The 15962-nt window shown below is 40.2% G+C and overlaps 1 protein-coding gene across 1 annotated transcript; it reads right to left on the minus strand.

The window, feature by feature from the left end:
• Window positions 1–3096: 3096 nt before the first annotated feature.
• Window positions 3097–9306, minus strand: LOC139405958 (growth/differentiation factor 6-A-like). The gene is made up of 2 exons (XM_071148414.1): window positions 8863–9306; window positions 3097–4656 (listed from the first exon to the last, which is right to left on the minus strand). The coding sequence occupies exons 1-2, from the start codon at window positions 9212–9214 to the stop codon at window positions 3764–3766; spliced, it is 1245 nt and encodes a 414-aa protein (XP_071004515.1). The 5' UTR covers window positions 9215–9306; the 3' UTR covers window positions 3097–3763.
• Window positions 9307–15962: the final 6656 nt, after the last annotated feature.

Genomic DNA, 15962 nt, shown 5'->3' on the forward strand with positions numbered 1-15962 from the left:
TCTACAACTTGATTGGAGTCCACCTGTGGGAAATGCAATTGATTGGACATGATTTGGAAAGGACACACCTGTCTATAGACAGGTCCCACAGTTGACAGTGCATGTCAGAGAAAAAAACAAGCCATGAGGTCGAAGAAATTGTTCGTAGGTCTCAGAGACAGGATTGTGCCGAGGAACAGATCTGGGAAATGGTACCAGCATTGAAGGTCCCCAAGAACACAGCGGCCTCCATCATTCCTAAATGGAAGAAGTTAGGAAACCACCAAGACTCTTCCTAGTGCTGGTCACCCGGCCAAACTAAGCAATCAGGGGAGAAGGGCCTTTTTTCAGGGAGGTAACCAAGAACCTGATGATTACTCAGACAGAGCTCTAGAGTTCCTCTGTGGAGATGGGAGAACAATGCAAAAGGACAACCATCTCTGCAGCACTCCACCAATCATGCCTTTATGGTAGAGTGGCCAGACGGCAGCCACTCTTCAGTAAAATGCACATGACAGCACACTTGGAGTTTGCCAAAAGGCACCTAAAGGACTCTCAGGCCATGACAAACAAGATTCTCTGGTCTGATGAAACCAGAATGCCAAGCATCACGTCTGGAGTAAACCTGGACCTATCCCCAAGCATGGTGGTGGCAGCATCATGCTGTGGGGATGTTTTTCAGTGGCAGGGACTTGGAGACAAGTCAGGATCGAGGCAAAGATGAACAGAGAAAAGTACAGAAAGATCCTTGATGAAAACCTGCTCCAGAGCAATCAGGACCTCAGACTGGGGTGAAGGTTAATCTTAAAACAGGACAACAACCCAAAATACACAGGCAAAACAGCGCTGGAGTGGCTTCGGGACAAGTCTCTGAATGTCCTTGAGTGGAACAGCCAGAGCCCGGACTTGAACCCGATCGAACATCTCTGGAGAAACCTGAAAATAGCTGTGCAGCAACGCTCCCCATCCAACCTGACAGAGCTTGGGAGGATCTGCAGAGAAGAATGGGAGAAACTCCCCAAATACGGGTGTGCCAAGCTTATAGCGTCACACCCAAGAAGACTCGATGCTGTAATCGCTGCCAAAGATGCTTCAACAAAGTACTGAGTAAAGGGTCTGAATACTTCTGCAAATGTGATATTTTATTTTTTATAAATTAGCAACATTTCTAAAAACCTGTTGTTGCTGTGTATTTATGGGGTATCGTGTGTAGATTGATGAGGGGAAACAACCATTTTATCAATTTTAGAATAAGGCTGTAGAGTAATAAAATGTGGAAAAAGTCAACGAGTCTGAATACTTTCCGAAGGCACTGTCTATCAACTCCTACCGATAAAGATTAATGATTTGTTTGCATTGCATAAACTTTTAAAGGAAGCTGAACTCCATTGTCACCACCAAAGAGTTCTACTGCATAAGTTCGAAAACAACTACAACTCTCAAAGTCGGGCGTTTCGGTGCTGTAACCAGCAGCACATCCCCTACTAGAAAAAAAACACCATGCTTTGCTAAAAGCTAGTTTTGTCATTCAAGCACATTTAATGGTTAAAACTTGGAAATACATCATGGATTCATTGTGATCCAATAAGACTGATATTATTGAAATATGCATAGATATTGTTGAGCAACAGAACACTATACAAACAAATAGCATCTCTGCTTATATACAGGCTTTGAAAGAAAGGGTAAAACAAATGTTTTTTTCCCATAGTTAATATAATCCAATCATCAAAGGAGACATTCTTCTCACTTCTTATTTTGGTCAACATGAAAAAATGCACAAAGGGCCGATTGAAGTGTGAGTTTTTCCCATTATTCAAATCAAATCCATGTAGACCACTTGAGTTAGCATTAAACTTACAGTAACGTTAGGTACTGTAATTAGTGTGGTTCATATCTGTAACTTCATTGGAAACAAGCAGAGTTATAAATCATATAAAAACGATGTTTTCTCTCTGTCACAAAGGATCAGCTCACAGAAAGGGGGAGTTAAGTCATCCGAAGAAAAAGAGTGTTGGATGTTTTTTCTTTACTTTATTAGTACAGTAATAGTGTGGAATAATATCCTATAATATATAGATATATACATACATATATATATATATATAGATATAGATATATATAGATATATATATATATATATTGGCCTATATAAATGTATAATTTCATATATCATTTAAAAAGAATTGAACACAGTTGAATGCACCTCAGAACTCAGAACCTAGGTAATTATGAGGTAGACATCAATAATGGTATTTCCACCCTCAACAGTTTTTATACAGCTTAAATTACTCTTATCAATGTAAGAAATATATGATTATCATGAAACTCTGTACATCACAATTAATAAAATTATTATAGAATAGATATTATAACGATTTGAGTGCATTTAAAGTATGTACATGTACAAAGAAATGCATTTTGTCATTTCTTCATTCGTTGCACTTGTAAAGTTTTAACTATACACATATTTACAGCTCAAATAACGAACAGCAGTGCATTCAAAGCTAATGTGCATTTAAATATCTCGTTTGCGAGTCTTTTCTAGTCAGTCGATTTATCACGAAAAAGGCGCTCCTCCTGACTACATGACATTGCCGCAGTCAGTTGAGGAAGTGCCTTTTGTAAGATGCGTTGGAGAAGCAAATGTTTGTCTTGATTATTTATCGTGGCCTCCGGTGTCCCCACGTGCTCCTGTGCGCAACCGGGTCCAACTGCCTTTCAGTGTGCCTTCAGCAAGTCATCGAGATACAGTCAGCTGTAAAATGACAGGCACAATATGAATGCCTATGTCCATAGAGTCCATGTTTAGAATCGTCTGTTAACTAAAGTCTTGCATTCGTTTCCCGCCGGCTGTGGTGACTCGAGCGCGCACTCCATTCGGTTGAAACAGGGCGCACAGACACATCTCTTGTAGGCATACCTGCGTTATCTCTTTTCCTCAGAGCCCATTGTGTGTTTGGTAGATTACATTCACCTTTTGGAGAGAGAAAGGGAGGGAGAGAGAGAGACAGAGAGACAGAGAGAGAGAGAGAGAGAGAGAGAGAGAGAGAGAGAGAAATATATTTGAGAGAGAGAAATTGGAGAGAGAGAGGGTGGGGGGGGGGCTAGGGCCGATTGATAACGCATCAGAAGAGCTCGATAGTTTCAGCTGGATGCTGGCAGTGAGCCTGGAAACACCCGCTACAAATGAGTCCTCTTTGCAAGACCGCTGCAGGGAACTGCAACAATGCACAAGGGCTATCCCGTGACTGCGGCCTAGTTTGAACAGGTGCATTCCACTGTGCCCATTTCGGACGTAATTCACTGATGGAAGACCAACAATTCCAAGTCTGCTCAGAAAAGAACAAATGATAGCCTATCACTAGCCTGTCGATAGCCACTCCTCTCCTGCGGACTAATGGTTTATAACGAACTGTCTATCCATGTCGGGGCTTCGCGAAACAATAGACTATGCAATTGAGAAACACATCATATGGACGGCAATGTAGACTAGGAGGAGTATGTATTAGTTTAACACAACAATTGGACAGATAAGGCTATGTGAGATTGTACTGAGTTTAAATGTGACCAACACAAATATGCTTGCATAGGCCCACACTGCAAATAATGTCTCTCGTGGATCCCTTTTGAGTGAAGTTTAGGCGCACCATGATATGGCAAGAACGCATGGGTCTATATGCTTAAGATATGCCACAGCTTTCATATCCTGACCTGGGCCGACTGACTTATCTTTGTTTTTACGGGGTTTAAATACGTTCAAGTGTCGCAGAAGAAAAGGACGCTACCTGCAGCCACACTGCTCTACCACCATGTCCTCGTACTGTTTGTACACAACGTTATTGCCCGAGTCTATGTAAAGAATGCTGATGGGACTTAGTTTAGTGGGAACACAACAGCTAGGAGGTGTGCTATTGGGGTCCATTGAATTCATGAGAGTTTGAATGATGGCATGGTTAGTTGGCTCTAAATGCGACCTCAAAGGGAAGTCGCACACGCCCTCGCAGTGGTACGCTTCGTAATCCAATGGCGCAATGATCCAGTCATCCCACCCTAGCTCTTTGAAATTAACGTGCAGAGCCTTTTTACTGCATCTAGATTTGGACTTTTTGCCATGTCTTTTCCCATGCCGATTGTTCAATGCAGTCCTCCGTCGGCGCCTGGCTTTGAACCGCAGGCCCCTCTCCTCCTCCGACCTGCTCCCCGATCCGCGCGACTTGATCTTCTCTTTCATTTCGTTGAACAGGTTCTCCCTTTTCTTGGACCTGGTGTAAACCACCAAGATGGCCTTCTCTTGCTGGTTTCGACCGGTTCTGTCAAATCCCATCTGTTTTAAATCGATTTCCATTTCTGATTTACCAAGAGTGCCCTTGAGCTGGAGACAAAGCTGGCTCCCCTGGGCAGAGTGATGCCGGTTTTTAAACATTTCCCACACGTCCAAAACCTCCCATCCTGGTTTTCGGGAATCCAGAGGATCAAGGGATCTGGAATCCAGTAGCCGTTCTGATCGACAGGAGAGTAATTGAATGTCATAGAGACCTGTCGGGGATGTTTGCAAATCCCCGGGCACTTTTCTAAATATCCTTAATTCAGCTCCAACCAACTCCTCTTTGTCTGAAAGGGTTGAGACATCAAACAGATACTTTTGTCTTCGCAAAGGAGAGTGCAAGAGATCGTCTGCAAGATAAAAATAAATAATTGCAGTCAGATTCACTTAGGGTGTACAGTGTTCAGGAGAGGGAGGGAGGAGGAGGGTTCACATTCTCACAAAGAGGCCAGATCCACTGGCCTTCTCTCTTGTTTTTCTGTGCCCACTCCAATGTCGAGCTGAGACAAACTACGACTGACACGTCATCAAATTAGATTTTAAAAAAGGTATCGTAGTTGGCTATTTGATATAATTTCTGAGCAGAAAGGGTGATTTTCATTTTGGTACTGTACAATAAACCATCTTCACTCTTAACATCAATAATCAACAGGTGCAAACTTATCAAAACAACTACCATAATAATCAATTATTTAGATTAGCCCATTATGCCTAATATGATGAGGTGTCACCTGTTTGAATCAACTTTATTTCCATGAAACTCAGATATAATTGTTGAGACAGTAGCCTGAATATTGTAGGCTAAGCCTATGATCACAATACAACAGCAGGCAATTACATATTTATCTCTCTCTCTCTCTCTCTCTCTCTCTCTCTCTCTCTCTCTCTCTCTCTCTCTCTCTCTCTCTCCTTTTTGATTTTATACATTTTCGATGCGCAAAATACCGTTCAGTAGCCTATATTCCTATACTTTTGCCCTGTACTTTAAATGGTGTCACTTTTTATTATTAGAACAGAATCGAAATATAGCCTGTGTCATTTAATTATTATTGGGAGAGAAATGTGAAATTCAGAAGCAAATCTTATCAATCATTTGAAATGTTAATTATATTAGGCTATTGTTTTCTAATAACACCTCAAATGAATCCCGTCTGAGAATACTTTTCTTTTTCAATGTAGGCCTATCACCACTAAACGAAGAGCCTGATTAAATTAGTGAATATTTTATCAAACAAGTTTATTCATTATTCTTTGCTTTGGAAAAATAATTTCTGAAACGATTATCAAAGTTGTGAAGCAAAGAAACGAGGGGCCTAGTGACATGACGGAAGGGGATTCTGCCAGACTCAACCGACCAAAGGCGACATAGGCTACTGTACACTCAACTGAACAATACAGAATTAATACATTATTCCCTGCTCGAGACCCACGAGGCCAAGGCCACACATATTTGATCCCAACGAGTCAATGTGCTCTCATATAAGTTAGAATATTGTTCATTTCTTCTGTGAAGGGTATACCGGCGGTATGCAGTGTTTTATTTTTATATCTAAAACCCAAGATTTCATAAAATACATTATAGTTTTTTTTTAACACAGAACTTTTGATTTTCCTCATCTTTCATCAGTCAAATATAAATATACTTAGGAATAATAGGGTAAATACTCAAATAGGCTGAAGTAAAAAGGCTACCATGAACAAATTATTTCCCCAAACTAAATGCGATTTTCTTTAGCAATTCACGATAACAGGAATATACTCGGCCTACATAAAACAGATCAATCTGTGGTGTTCTGAAATATCAACCAAATGTGATTCCGTTTAATATTTGTCCATCAAATTAAATGGACTAAAAACATTTTATTTAATAAAAACAACAACTCTTGTTAGCCTGTTCTAGGCCTAAACAATTGCGCCCTGTGTGTAGGCTATTAATCTATTACTCCAATATAGATGCCATATATCAAAATAATATTTTATTCTAAATAGATATTTGAACATGGTTGCCAGAACTTTCCCCCCTCTGTGAACCCTGCAGAGTTTAATAGTAAAAGTAGAGTGAAACCTTGTGTTTGTTTCAGTAACTTTGCACGTATGGTCTACATTAAGTTTTTTTATAAGACCTCAAACAAATCGTATACAAGGTCACCAAATAATTAACAGTTCTGAATTCCCCTCTTCCTCATTAAAATACTTACCCGCTTATATTTAATTTCCTCTTGCCAACGACAACACTCCCGGTTCAAAAGTGCTTGGCCTGATTATGCTGATTTAAGTTACAGCGGGAATCTGTTTAAAATAACTTTTAAAGACATTACAGTTTGTTGATTTGGAGATAAGACTCGACAAATTAAAATAATATGTAATTTACATATTTATCTGACCAAAATATGAACGATACGGCGTCATCCATTTATGTTAGGCCTATTGTTGTATTATCTGAGTTTGTGGACAACATATAACATTGATGTTACGCTTTATTTTATGTATTAGGCTACAACTTTCTGAAGGTTGAGAAAGAGACCGAAGAGGAGAGGAGTGATATATATATACCATGAACACATTATATATATATATATATATATATATATATATATATATATATATATATATATATATATATAATTGAGAGAGAGAGAGAGAGAGAGAGAGAGAGAGAGAGAGAGAGAGAGAGAGAGAGAGAGAGATTTCTAGTGCTGTGGCTTCCGAGGCCAGCGAGCCCCATCTGCGTTTTAATGAGTTACTTCAAGTGCCATAAGTAATTTTTTATACATTTGGTTTATTCTTGTCTGACCTTGCGACCATAACGAACATAGAGACGTCTCCTAATCTGTTTTGCATAAATGTGTTTTATTTTACCTGCAGAGGGGAAAGGCTACACAATATAAAACATGTCAGTTTTATACAAAAGTGTCGTCTATCGTACAAGTGTTTCCAAAAAGAGCTGTGCGTAATAGCTGAAAAAGCGCAAAATGCATATATTACGCACGGACGCCGTCGCATGAATATTACTTTTCGGACATTTTAAAGTGCAAAAAAACCTTATGTTGTAACCTATTAAACAATACAACTCAACACTCGAGGGCCTGGTAGAATCTTAGCAGAAACCACCAATGTGCTAAGAGAACGGAAGACAAAATATTGTCAGTAATTAAAGTGGCTGTCGCACAGGGAGGTAGGTACACAGTAAAATACTAACCACTTCATAGCGAAGGACGTGCTCTTACATTTTTTTCCTTCGTTTTTGGTGATGTGCCATTGGCTGAGCTGGGTCATTATGGGAGAATAGACAGTGTTTGATATGTTATGACATGAACACTCAATTAGATCACGAGTTCAAATACTCCAATCAGCGGTTCGATGCTAAGCAACCCTCAGAGAGTCCAGAGAAGGGTCAGAGCCAGTGACACATCAAATCAAAATCAGGGGGAAAGTGAGGCTTTTTCACCAAATCATCTTTATGTTAGAGATGGGAAATAATGGCAACAATGACGTTAACTGATTGATTTTCTCCTCTAAAGATAAAGCAGACGTACATGTGTTCGGTTTGTTGGTGTTTATCTTCCTTTGTCTGTCTAATCAAATCCGTCAAATCACCTTGTTACACAGTTAACTGTCCCTAATCACCTGTAGCCCACCCTAACCCATTCTAATATATCCGTTTATTAACTGCAGAGTTGGCCATACAGATTGTATGATGATCTGTAACACAAACTGTTCATTCCTATCTTGATGCAAGCCAACTGTAATTTCCTGTTTGACGTGTTCACTGATTCACATAGTCCTACGCCAATTTGTAAAAGAATGCACAAGTTCTTTGGAAATATAACTTTTTCTATGATTATCACAATTGGCTCTGTTTTGAGATAGTCTAGTCGGACGACAAGGCAAGGTTTGAGCAGGATGGGTTTGGTGCACGCGGGGACCAATAGAGAATGATTTACTACCTTCATTTAGATAGGGCCTCAATTAGTGTTTTATTGTCGTCTTACCTGGGGGTCAATGTAAGTATAATATAACTTTTTACTTTGCAAAACTGACGTACGCCTATGGCTCTTTAAAATGTGTCCCATGGGCTCAAAGTGAACTGAATGCGACAACAAAACGCAATGCGTCCCTCATAAACGGTGATAACGTTCCAGTGCAACTTTGAGGCTGACAAGATAATTGCACTTTAGCTTGTGATATATCGTTTTATGCATTCATTAATAGTACCTTTTACAATTCAAACTTCTACATATTTAGATTGGCCAGCACACTCTATTTTGATGTGGTTATTTTATTTTATGGCACTCTTTATGGGTCAAGAGTAGAACAGGCACACAATTTTTCCACATTTCAACTTGCAACTCCAGCATTTCTTTCAATAAGACAGCCATTGTAAAATTAATAGTTTATGCTATTGTGAAAGGGGGTGGGGTTTTTTTAGATTCAAAAAAATGCATACCATGGCTGCAGCGATGTGTGCAAATCTAGAACAAACGTAGCAAGATTGTTACTTGGTCGTATGCAACGGTAGTAGACAACATAGCTAAGTCATTTTAGATGAGACCAACCTGTTCCTCTGTCCACAAAACTTGTTATGGTGTTTGCAGACTTTGAGGAGCGGAAAAAACTTGCGTTTAGTCCGAGTCTCTCTGCAGCCGAATACGTTCTGTATATGGAGAGCATGTAATCATGGGGCACAATTGCGTCCTTATTAAAGTCTTCTCGGTGACGGCTTAACATAGGGGAAGATGCGAAGATCTCTTTGAGAAATGTGGTTGACCTTTGTCCATCATGAAGTATCTTGACTCCCTTGTTTCTCCTTGGCATAGAGGGGGATATGATGGCAGCTGACTGAAAACATGGTATATTCCAAATGAAGAGGAGTAACAAATATAACGATAGTACTTGAAATGCGTCCATGGTGATAGTGTCCCAAAGATGTTTCGAAGCCCTCTCCACAATGAAGCGATTTTAGACAGCAAGAGCTGAAGATAGACTGCGCGTCAGTTAGACTTCTGCGTTCCCTTCTCACCAGAAAAGTGCGTTCGCGCCCTCGACTTCACACAAGAGCGGAGACTGTTGAATCAATAGAGAAACACGCCCACTTGCAGACGCTCATGTAGCCTACTTATTGGATAACTTTTCCCAGTCTTTCTATGGACGTTAAGACGGAGGAGACATCTCCGACGGCCGAGAAGTCGTGTCTCACCGCCATAAGTAACGCCACAGGAAGCCAAGTTTAAAGGTACAATAACACGTTGGCATGGGTCAAGAGTTGGACAAAGATTTCATCAGAGCAGAGGTCATGGAACGTTCCTAACCAGCTGAGAGAGTAGCCTATTGGCCTATATTGATGAATGTAACCAATTATCTAAGACCCCCCAATAAACTTTTAGACACGAAAACATTTTATTTATTTCAAACATGCAAAGAATTTGGGGCCATCTTGTTTTACTTCATAAAAACCTTTCGCAATAGTTCAGCTATTTGGGCGATGTTCTACATCCCTAACGAAGGTCACAGGTGCAATCTTTACTTTTCAAGACAAAGGACCTCGGTTATATATATTGTTTTTCTGTGCGTAAACCAAATTGGCAAAGGGTATCAATAGATTCTGAAAGTACTAGAAGAGAATGTGTTCCGTTCAAGAAAATAAATGGCACGAACACTATTCATTACGCTATTCAGCCTCTCTTTTTGCTGTACTCTACCGGCCTCCAATGGCATTGCCATGAACTGCAAGTTGCTTCAAAATCATACGACCCGTACTTCTCTAAATATCTAGGCCCACTTGATGAAGACATGATAATAATGTATCCTCAAAAATGTGTCATTCGGTTCATGATAAGGCCATCATGTCTCCAGATAAAGGACAATGAAAATCCCTTGTGGAAATCTCCAATCTTGAACGGGTTAGTCAGAGATAAGATGTGTGCATAGGCCTTGTCAGTAACATATTAACTAACTGTGGTGTTAGTAGGTCAACAAACCGACAATGTCCTTCACAGTGATAAGATTTTAAATAGTTTGAGACAGGAAACAACTTCACAGTGATTTATAATGCATGCAGGTGTTGGTGCATTCACTAATTGTGTGTCTGCAATAGTTTTTACTCTGTGTATGTTTAGGACTATAGCCAACCTCTATGCAGGCCCTATTTCTAATGACAGTTGGGTAAGATTGGATCCAGAAGATTCACCAAGCAAATACTTTACCCGGTTTTGAAGAATTCCACAAAATCAATTCGCATGCAGATTTTTTTTGTGGTATGTAAAGTTTTAGCTTTTATCTACACTACCCGTGAACAGTTTAAGAACACCTACTCATTCAAGGGTTTTTCTTTATTTTTTTATTATTTTCTACATTGTAGAATAATAATGAAGACATCAAAACTATGAAATAACACATATATGGAATCATGTAGTAACCAAAAAAGTGTTACACAAATCAAAATATATTTTATATTTGAGATTCTTTAAATAGCCAACCCTATGCCTTGATGACAACTTTGCACACTCTTAGCATTCTTTCAACCAGCTTCATCTGGAATGCTTTTCCAACAGTCTTGAAGGAGTTCCCACGTATACTGAGCACTTGTTGGCTGCTTTTCCTTCACTCTGACTCATCCCAAACCATCTCAATTTGGTTGTGGTCGGGGGATGGAGGCCAGGTCATCTGATGCAGCACTACATCACTCTCCTTCTTGGTAAAATAGCCCTTACACAGGGTCATTGTCCTGTTGAAAAACAAATGATAGTCCCACTAAGCCCAAACTGGATGGGATGACGTATCGCTGCAGAATGCTGTGGTAGCCATGCTGGTTAAGTGTGCCTTGAATTCTAAATAAATCACTGACAGTGTCACCAGCAAAGCACCCCCACACCATAACACCTCCTCCTCCATGCTTTAAGGTGAGAAATACACATGCAGAGATCATCCATTCACCCACAATGCGTCTCACAATGATACTGCGGTTGGAACAAAAAATCTCAAATTTGGACTCCAGACCAAAGGACAAATTTCCACCCGTCTAATGTCCATTGCTCGTGTTTCTTGGCCCAAGCAAGTCTCTTCTTATTATTGGTGTCCTTTAGTAGTGGTATCTTTGCAGCAATTCGACCATGATGGCCTGATTCACACAGATGTGTCTGTTTCTTGAACTCTGTGAAGCATTTATTTGGATTGCAATTTCTGAGGCTGGTAACTCTAATGAACTTTATCCTCTGCCGCAGAGGTAACTCTGGGTCTTCCTTTACTGTGGTGGTCCTCATGAGAGCCAGTTTCATCATAGCGCTTGATGGTTTTTGCGACTGCACCTGAAGAAACCTTCAAAGTTCTTGAAATGTTCCGTATTGACTGAACTTCATGTCGTAAAGTAATCATGGACTGTCATTTCTCTTTGCTTATTTGAGCTGTTCTTGCCATAATATTGACTTGGTTTAAAAAAAAAATAGGTATATCTTCTGTAAACCACCCTACCTTTTCACAACACAACTGATTGGCTCAAAGACGAAGATTGGCATTAAGAAGGAAAGAAATTCTACAAATTAACCTTTAAGAAGGCTCACCTGTTAATTGAAATGCATCCCAGGTGACTACCTCATGAAGCTGGTTGAGAGAATGCCAAGAGTGTGCAAAGCTGTCATCAAGGCAAAGGGTGGCTATTTGAAGAATCTCAAATATAAAATATATTTTGATTTGTTTAACACTTTTTTGGTTACTACATGATTCCATATGTGTTATTTCTTGTTTTGACATCTTCACTAAAATAGTAAAAATAAAGAAAAACCCTTGAAAGAGTAGGTGTTTTAAAACTTTTGTCCGGTAGTGTATATGACATATTTGAGGTTTTAAATTAGGATTTAAAACCTTTAAATGCATTTATTACATGTATCTAAAACTTTAATGTGAATGATTATCTATTTGCATTTCTATAAATTGGTATGTGGAGAAATAAACATGATTAAATCAGTCCATAAAATAGCATGTGTTTGATTGAAATAGCATGATTTACTATTCCATTGTGTTGCAGTACACTCCAGCAGAGGGCAGCATTTGTCCACCACCTCCTGATATCTGCCGCTTTGACATGGAGCTTTCACTCTTTAAGTTTACTCTAAAACACATGGACAGGGTCAGTATTTTACTCCAAATGTTTCACATGAAAATAGGCCTTTGATGTCTCACACAATTAAGTAGCCATTGGTCACAGGGGTAGGCTACTTGAATGTTCTGGCCACAAGTGTGAAGCTACTCAGTATTCCCCACCTCTTTGATCTGTTTGTTTTTTTAACAGTCTCCGTCTGATGATCTCTGCAATCTGAACATTGAGTTTGGAGAGCTTTGGCAGTTACTTGTCCTCAAATAAATGTTGCTCTCAACGGGCCCTGCTGAATTACGTAATTCACTTCTTTCGTCAGTATGAGTCAGTATAGTTCTCAGAAGAGCACCTGATTAAATTGGTCGAATGGTTACTAAACATGCTGTAGAAGCAATTCTCACCATAAAGCAGATTTTTTTAAACACTTTTTTTGGGGGATGATACAAATTGGATTGTGAAGTCTTGCGAAGGATGCGCTGCAGAGTCTACTCACAGACGCTATCCCACTACTGGACTGCACCTGGGATTTGACCTGCTTCGTTTCCGACCTGGGCCAGTGTAGCCCTCCTTAGACGACATGGAGGGACCGGCCTCCCCAGGAGCACTATATCGATACTGGATTTAGTGCAGACACCCGTTCGACATAGAGCGTCTCAGCTCACACAATGCGCCAACCTCAGCCCCCGGGTGACTTGGGTTACAGGCATGCGCCACCGCGCCCGGCGCGAAACTCATCTGCAGGTAAAGGTGATAAGCAGAGTAGTATGTGACGTCATTTCAAAGGAACGCTTACAATCCTTTGCAAAGTCAACGAGAATAACTAAAGACTTTAGTTTTCTATAAACTAGGCTTCAAGTGCTTCAAATTACCCTCAGATTTGACAATATTTTAATAGAAAGTCGGAGTACAGAAAATCTCTGATAGACAGTTTTTTCTCTCTTTGTAAGATGATGGAAGGTTATCTGTGCTGTTGAAGGTTGTAAGAAATAAAACAAGGTTCATGTATTTATGCTTTACCATACATTATGGAAGAGTACAGTAAAACAAAAAAAACATTGAACTGACAATGAGATTGTAGTATTGTATTTGTATTAATTGTTTTAGAAAAAGCAATAATTTATTTTAACCATGCTTTGCTTCAAATCCATTGTTCAATGTTGGCCATTTTCGGCCTTTACTGTTACTTTAGACATAGAAGTATTAATTCTATTCAAATTCTAGTCAAAGACAGAATTGCTTTTCTATACTGACAATCTGGGGTATTTCTATGATTTGAAGACAGTCAGGGCTTAGCCCTAAACCAGTAGGTGGGTCTGAGGGCATTCTCCCCCAGCACAAAAAAAAGAAGCAATTTCAACAGCTATATGCATGAATTTGGTGCACTTTGAGATGAACTTTCACCTTCCCACCTGTCACAGCAGACACTGCCAGTACTCAATTACAGTTGCTGCTGTGGGTCTCTCTACTATAGAACAATCTTTACTCTGGAATACATACATCTACCGTGTATTTCCCAAAACTCCACTGGCCTCCAATTCTCATCTGTCCTCCTTCTAGGCTCATCTGAAAGGTAGCAAGGTAGAGGTGCAACATGTCCTTAGTTAGTTTTAAGGAGACAGAACTTCCTGATTTGGCATCATTTTAGATTTGGTTAATTAAGAAATGCTAGCGGCCATGAATGAATTCAAACAGGAGTTGGTTTTGGGGTGTAGTGTGATGTGGGTGTCTGGTGTGTTTGTTCGCAGATGGGAAGAGTAAGCCAAATTATTTTGCCAATTATCTACAGTAGTCTGTCTGACTTTGACAGACATTAAATTACACAATGTAAATGAGACAATATTTCCATGTAGCACACCTTTTAGTTTACTCATTAAATGCTTTCAATAATTGTATATGAATTTCTACAATTTATAGTGTGTTTGAGGTTTTTAAGTCATTGACATTCGGAGCTATTGGAATTTTAACATATTGTCCCATTTACATTGTGTAATTTACCAATGGTCCCTAACTAGCCCTTAGGCCAGGGACGGGCAACTCCAGTCTTCAGGGGCTGGAGTGGTGCCACACTTTCCCCCCATTCCTAGCATACACAGCTGATTAAACTAAATGCATTCTGAGCTGAAGATCATGATTAGTTGATTATTGGAGTCGGGTTTGTGAACTGGGCCTGGGGCAAAAGTGTGACACCAATCAGGCCCCCGAGGACTGGAGTTGCCCATCCCTGTCCTAGGCAGTGCATTCAGACCCCTTCCCTTTATCCACATTTTGTTACATTGCAGTCTTATTCTAAAATGGATTAAATAAAAAAAAGTCCTCATCAATCAACACACAATACCCCATAATGAAAAAGCGAAAAACAGGTTTTTAGACATTTTTACAAATTAATTTTAAAAAAATCTCTGCAGCACTCCACCAATCAGACCTTTATGGTACAGTGGCCAGACGGAAGCCACTCCTCAGTAAAAGGCACATGACAACACACTTGGAGTTTGCCAAAAGGCACCTAAACGACTCTCAGACCATGGGAAACAAGATTGAACTCTTTGGCCTGAAGGCCAAGCCTCACGTCTGGAGGAAACCTGGCACCATCCCTACGGTGAAGCATGGTGGTGTCAGCATCATGCTGTGGGGATGTTTTTCAGCGGCAGGGACTGGGAGACTAGTCAGGATCGAGGGAAAGATGAGCAAAGTACAGAGAGATCCTTGATGAAAACCTGCTCCAGAGCGCTCAGGACCTCAGACTGGGGTAAAAGTTCACCTTCCAACAGGACAACAACCCTAAGCACACAGCCAAGACAACGCAGGAGTGGCTTCGGGATAAGTCTATGAATGTCCTTGTGTGGTCCATTCAGAGCGGTGAGACCTGAAAATAGCTGTGCAGGGACACTCCCCACCCAACCCGACAGAGCTTGAGAGGATCTGCAGAGAAGAATGGGAGAATGTTTTATATATTTGCAAAAATGTCTAAAATACAGTTTTTGCTTTGTCATTATGGGGTATAGTGTGTAGATTGATGAGGGGGGATTTTTTAAATATATTTTAGAATTAGGCTGTAATGTAACAAAATGTGGAAAAAGTCAAGTCAATATAACGATAAATGAGCCAAAACGTGGACCTGCAGAGTGGAATAAGTTAAAAGACCTGTATTATTCATTTAATTTAATCAGTTCCACCAGCTAATCGTAGATGTTTTAGATTGCATCATTTAAGGGTCTATGTACACTACATGATCAAAAGTATGTGGACACCAGCTCGACAACATTTCATTCCAAAATCATTCATATGGAGTTGGTCCCCACTTTGCTGCTATAACACTTTTCTGGAAAGGCTTTCCGCTAGATGTTGGAACATTTCTGCGGGGACTTGCTCCCATTCAGCCACAAGATAATTAGTGAGGTCGCTCACTGATGGGGTGTGTGTTCGATGGGTGTGTTCGATGGGGTTGAGGTCAGGGCTCTGTGCAGGCCAGTCAAGTTCTTCCACAACGATCTTGACAAACCATTTCTGTATGGACCTCGCTTTGTGCACAGGGGCATTGTTATACTGAAACACAAAAGGGCCTTCCCC

This window comes from Oncorhynchus clarkii, chromosome 3 (genome assembly GCF_045791955.1).
Source record: "Oncorhynchus clarkii lewisi isolate Uvic-CL-2024 chromosome 3, UVic_Ocla_1.0, whole genome shotgun sequence".
In the NCBI taxonomy this organism is placed as follows: domain Eukaryota; kingdom Metazoa; phylum Chordata; class Actinopteri; order Salmoniformes; family Salmonidae; genus Oncorhynchus; species Oncorhynchus clarkii.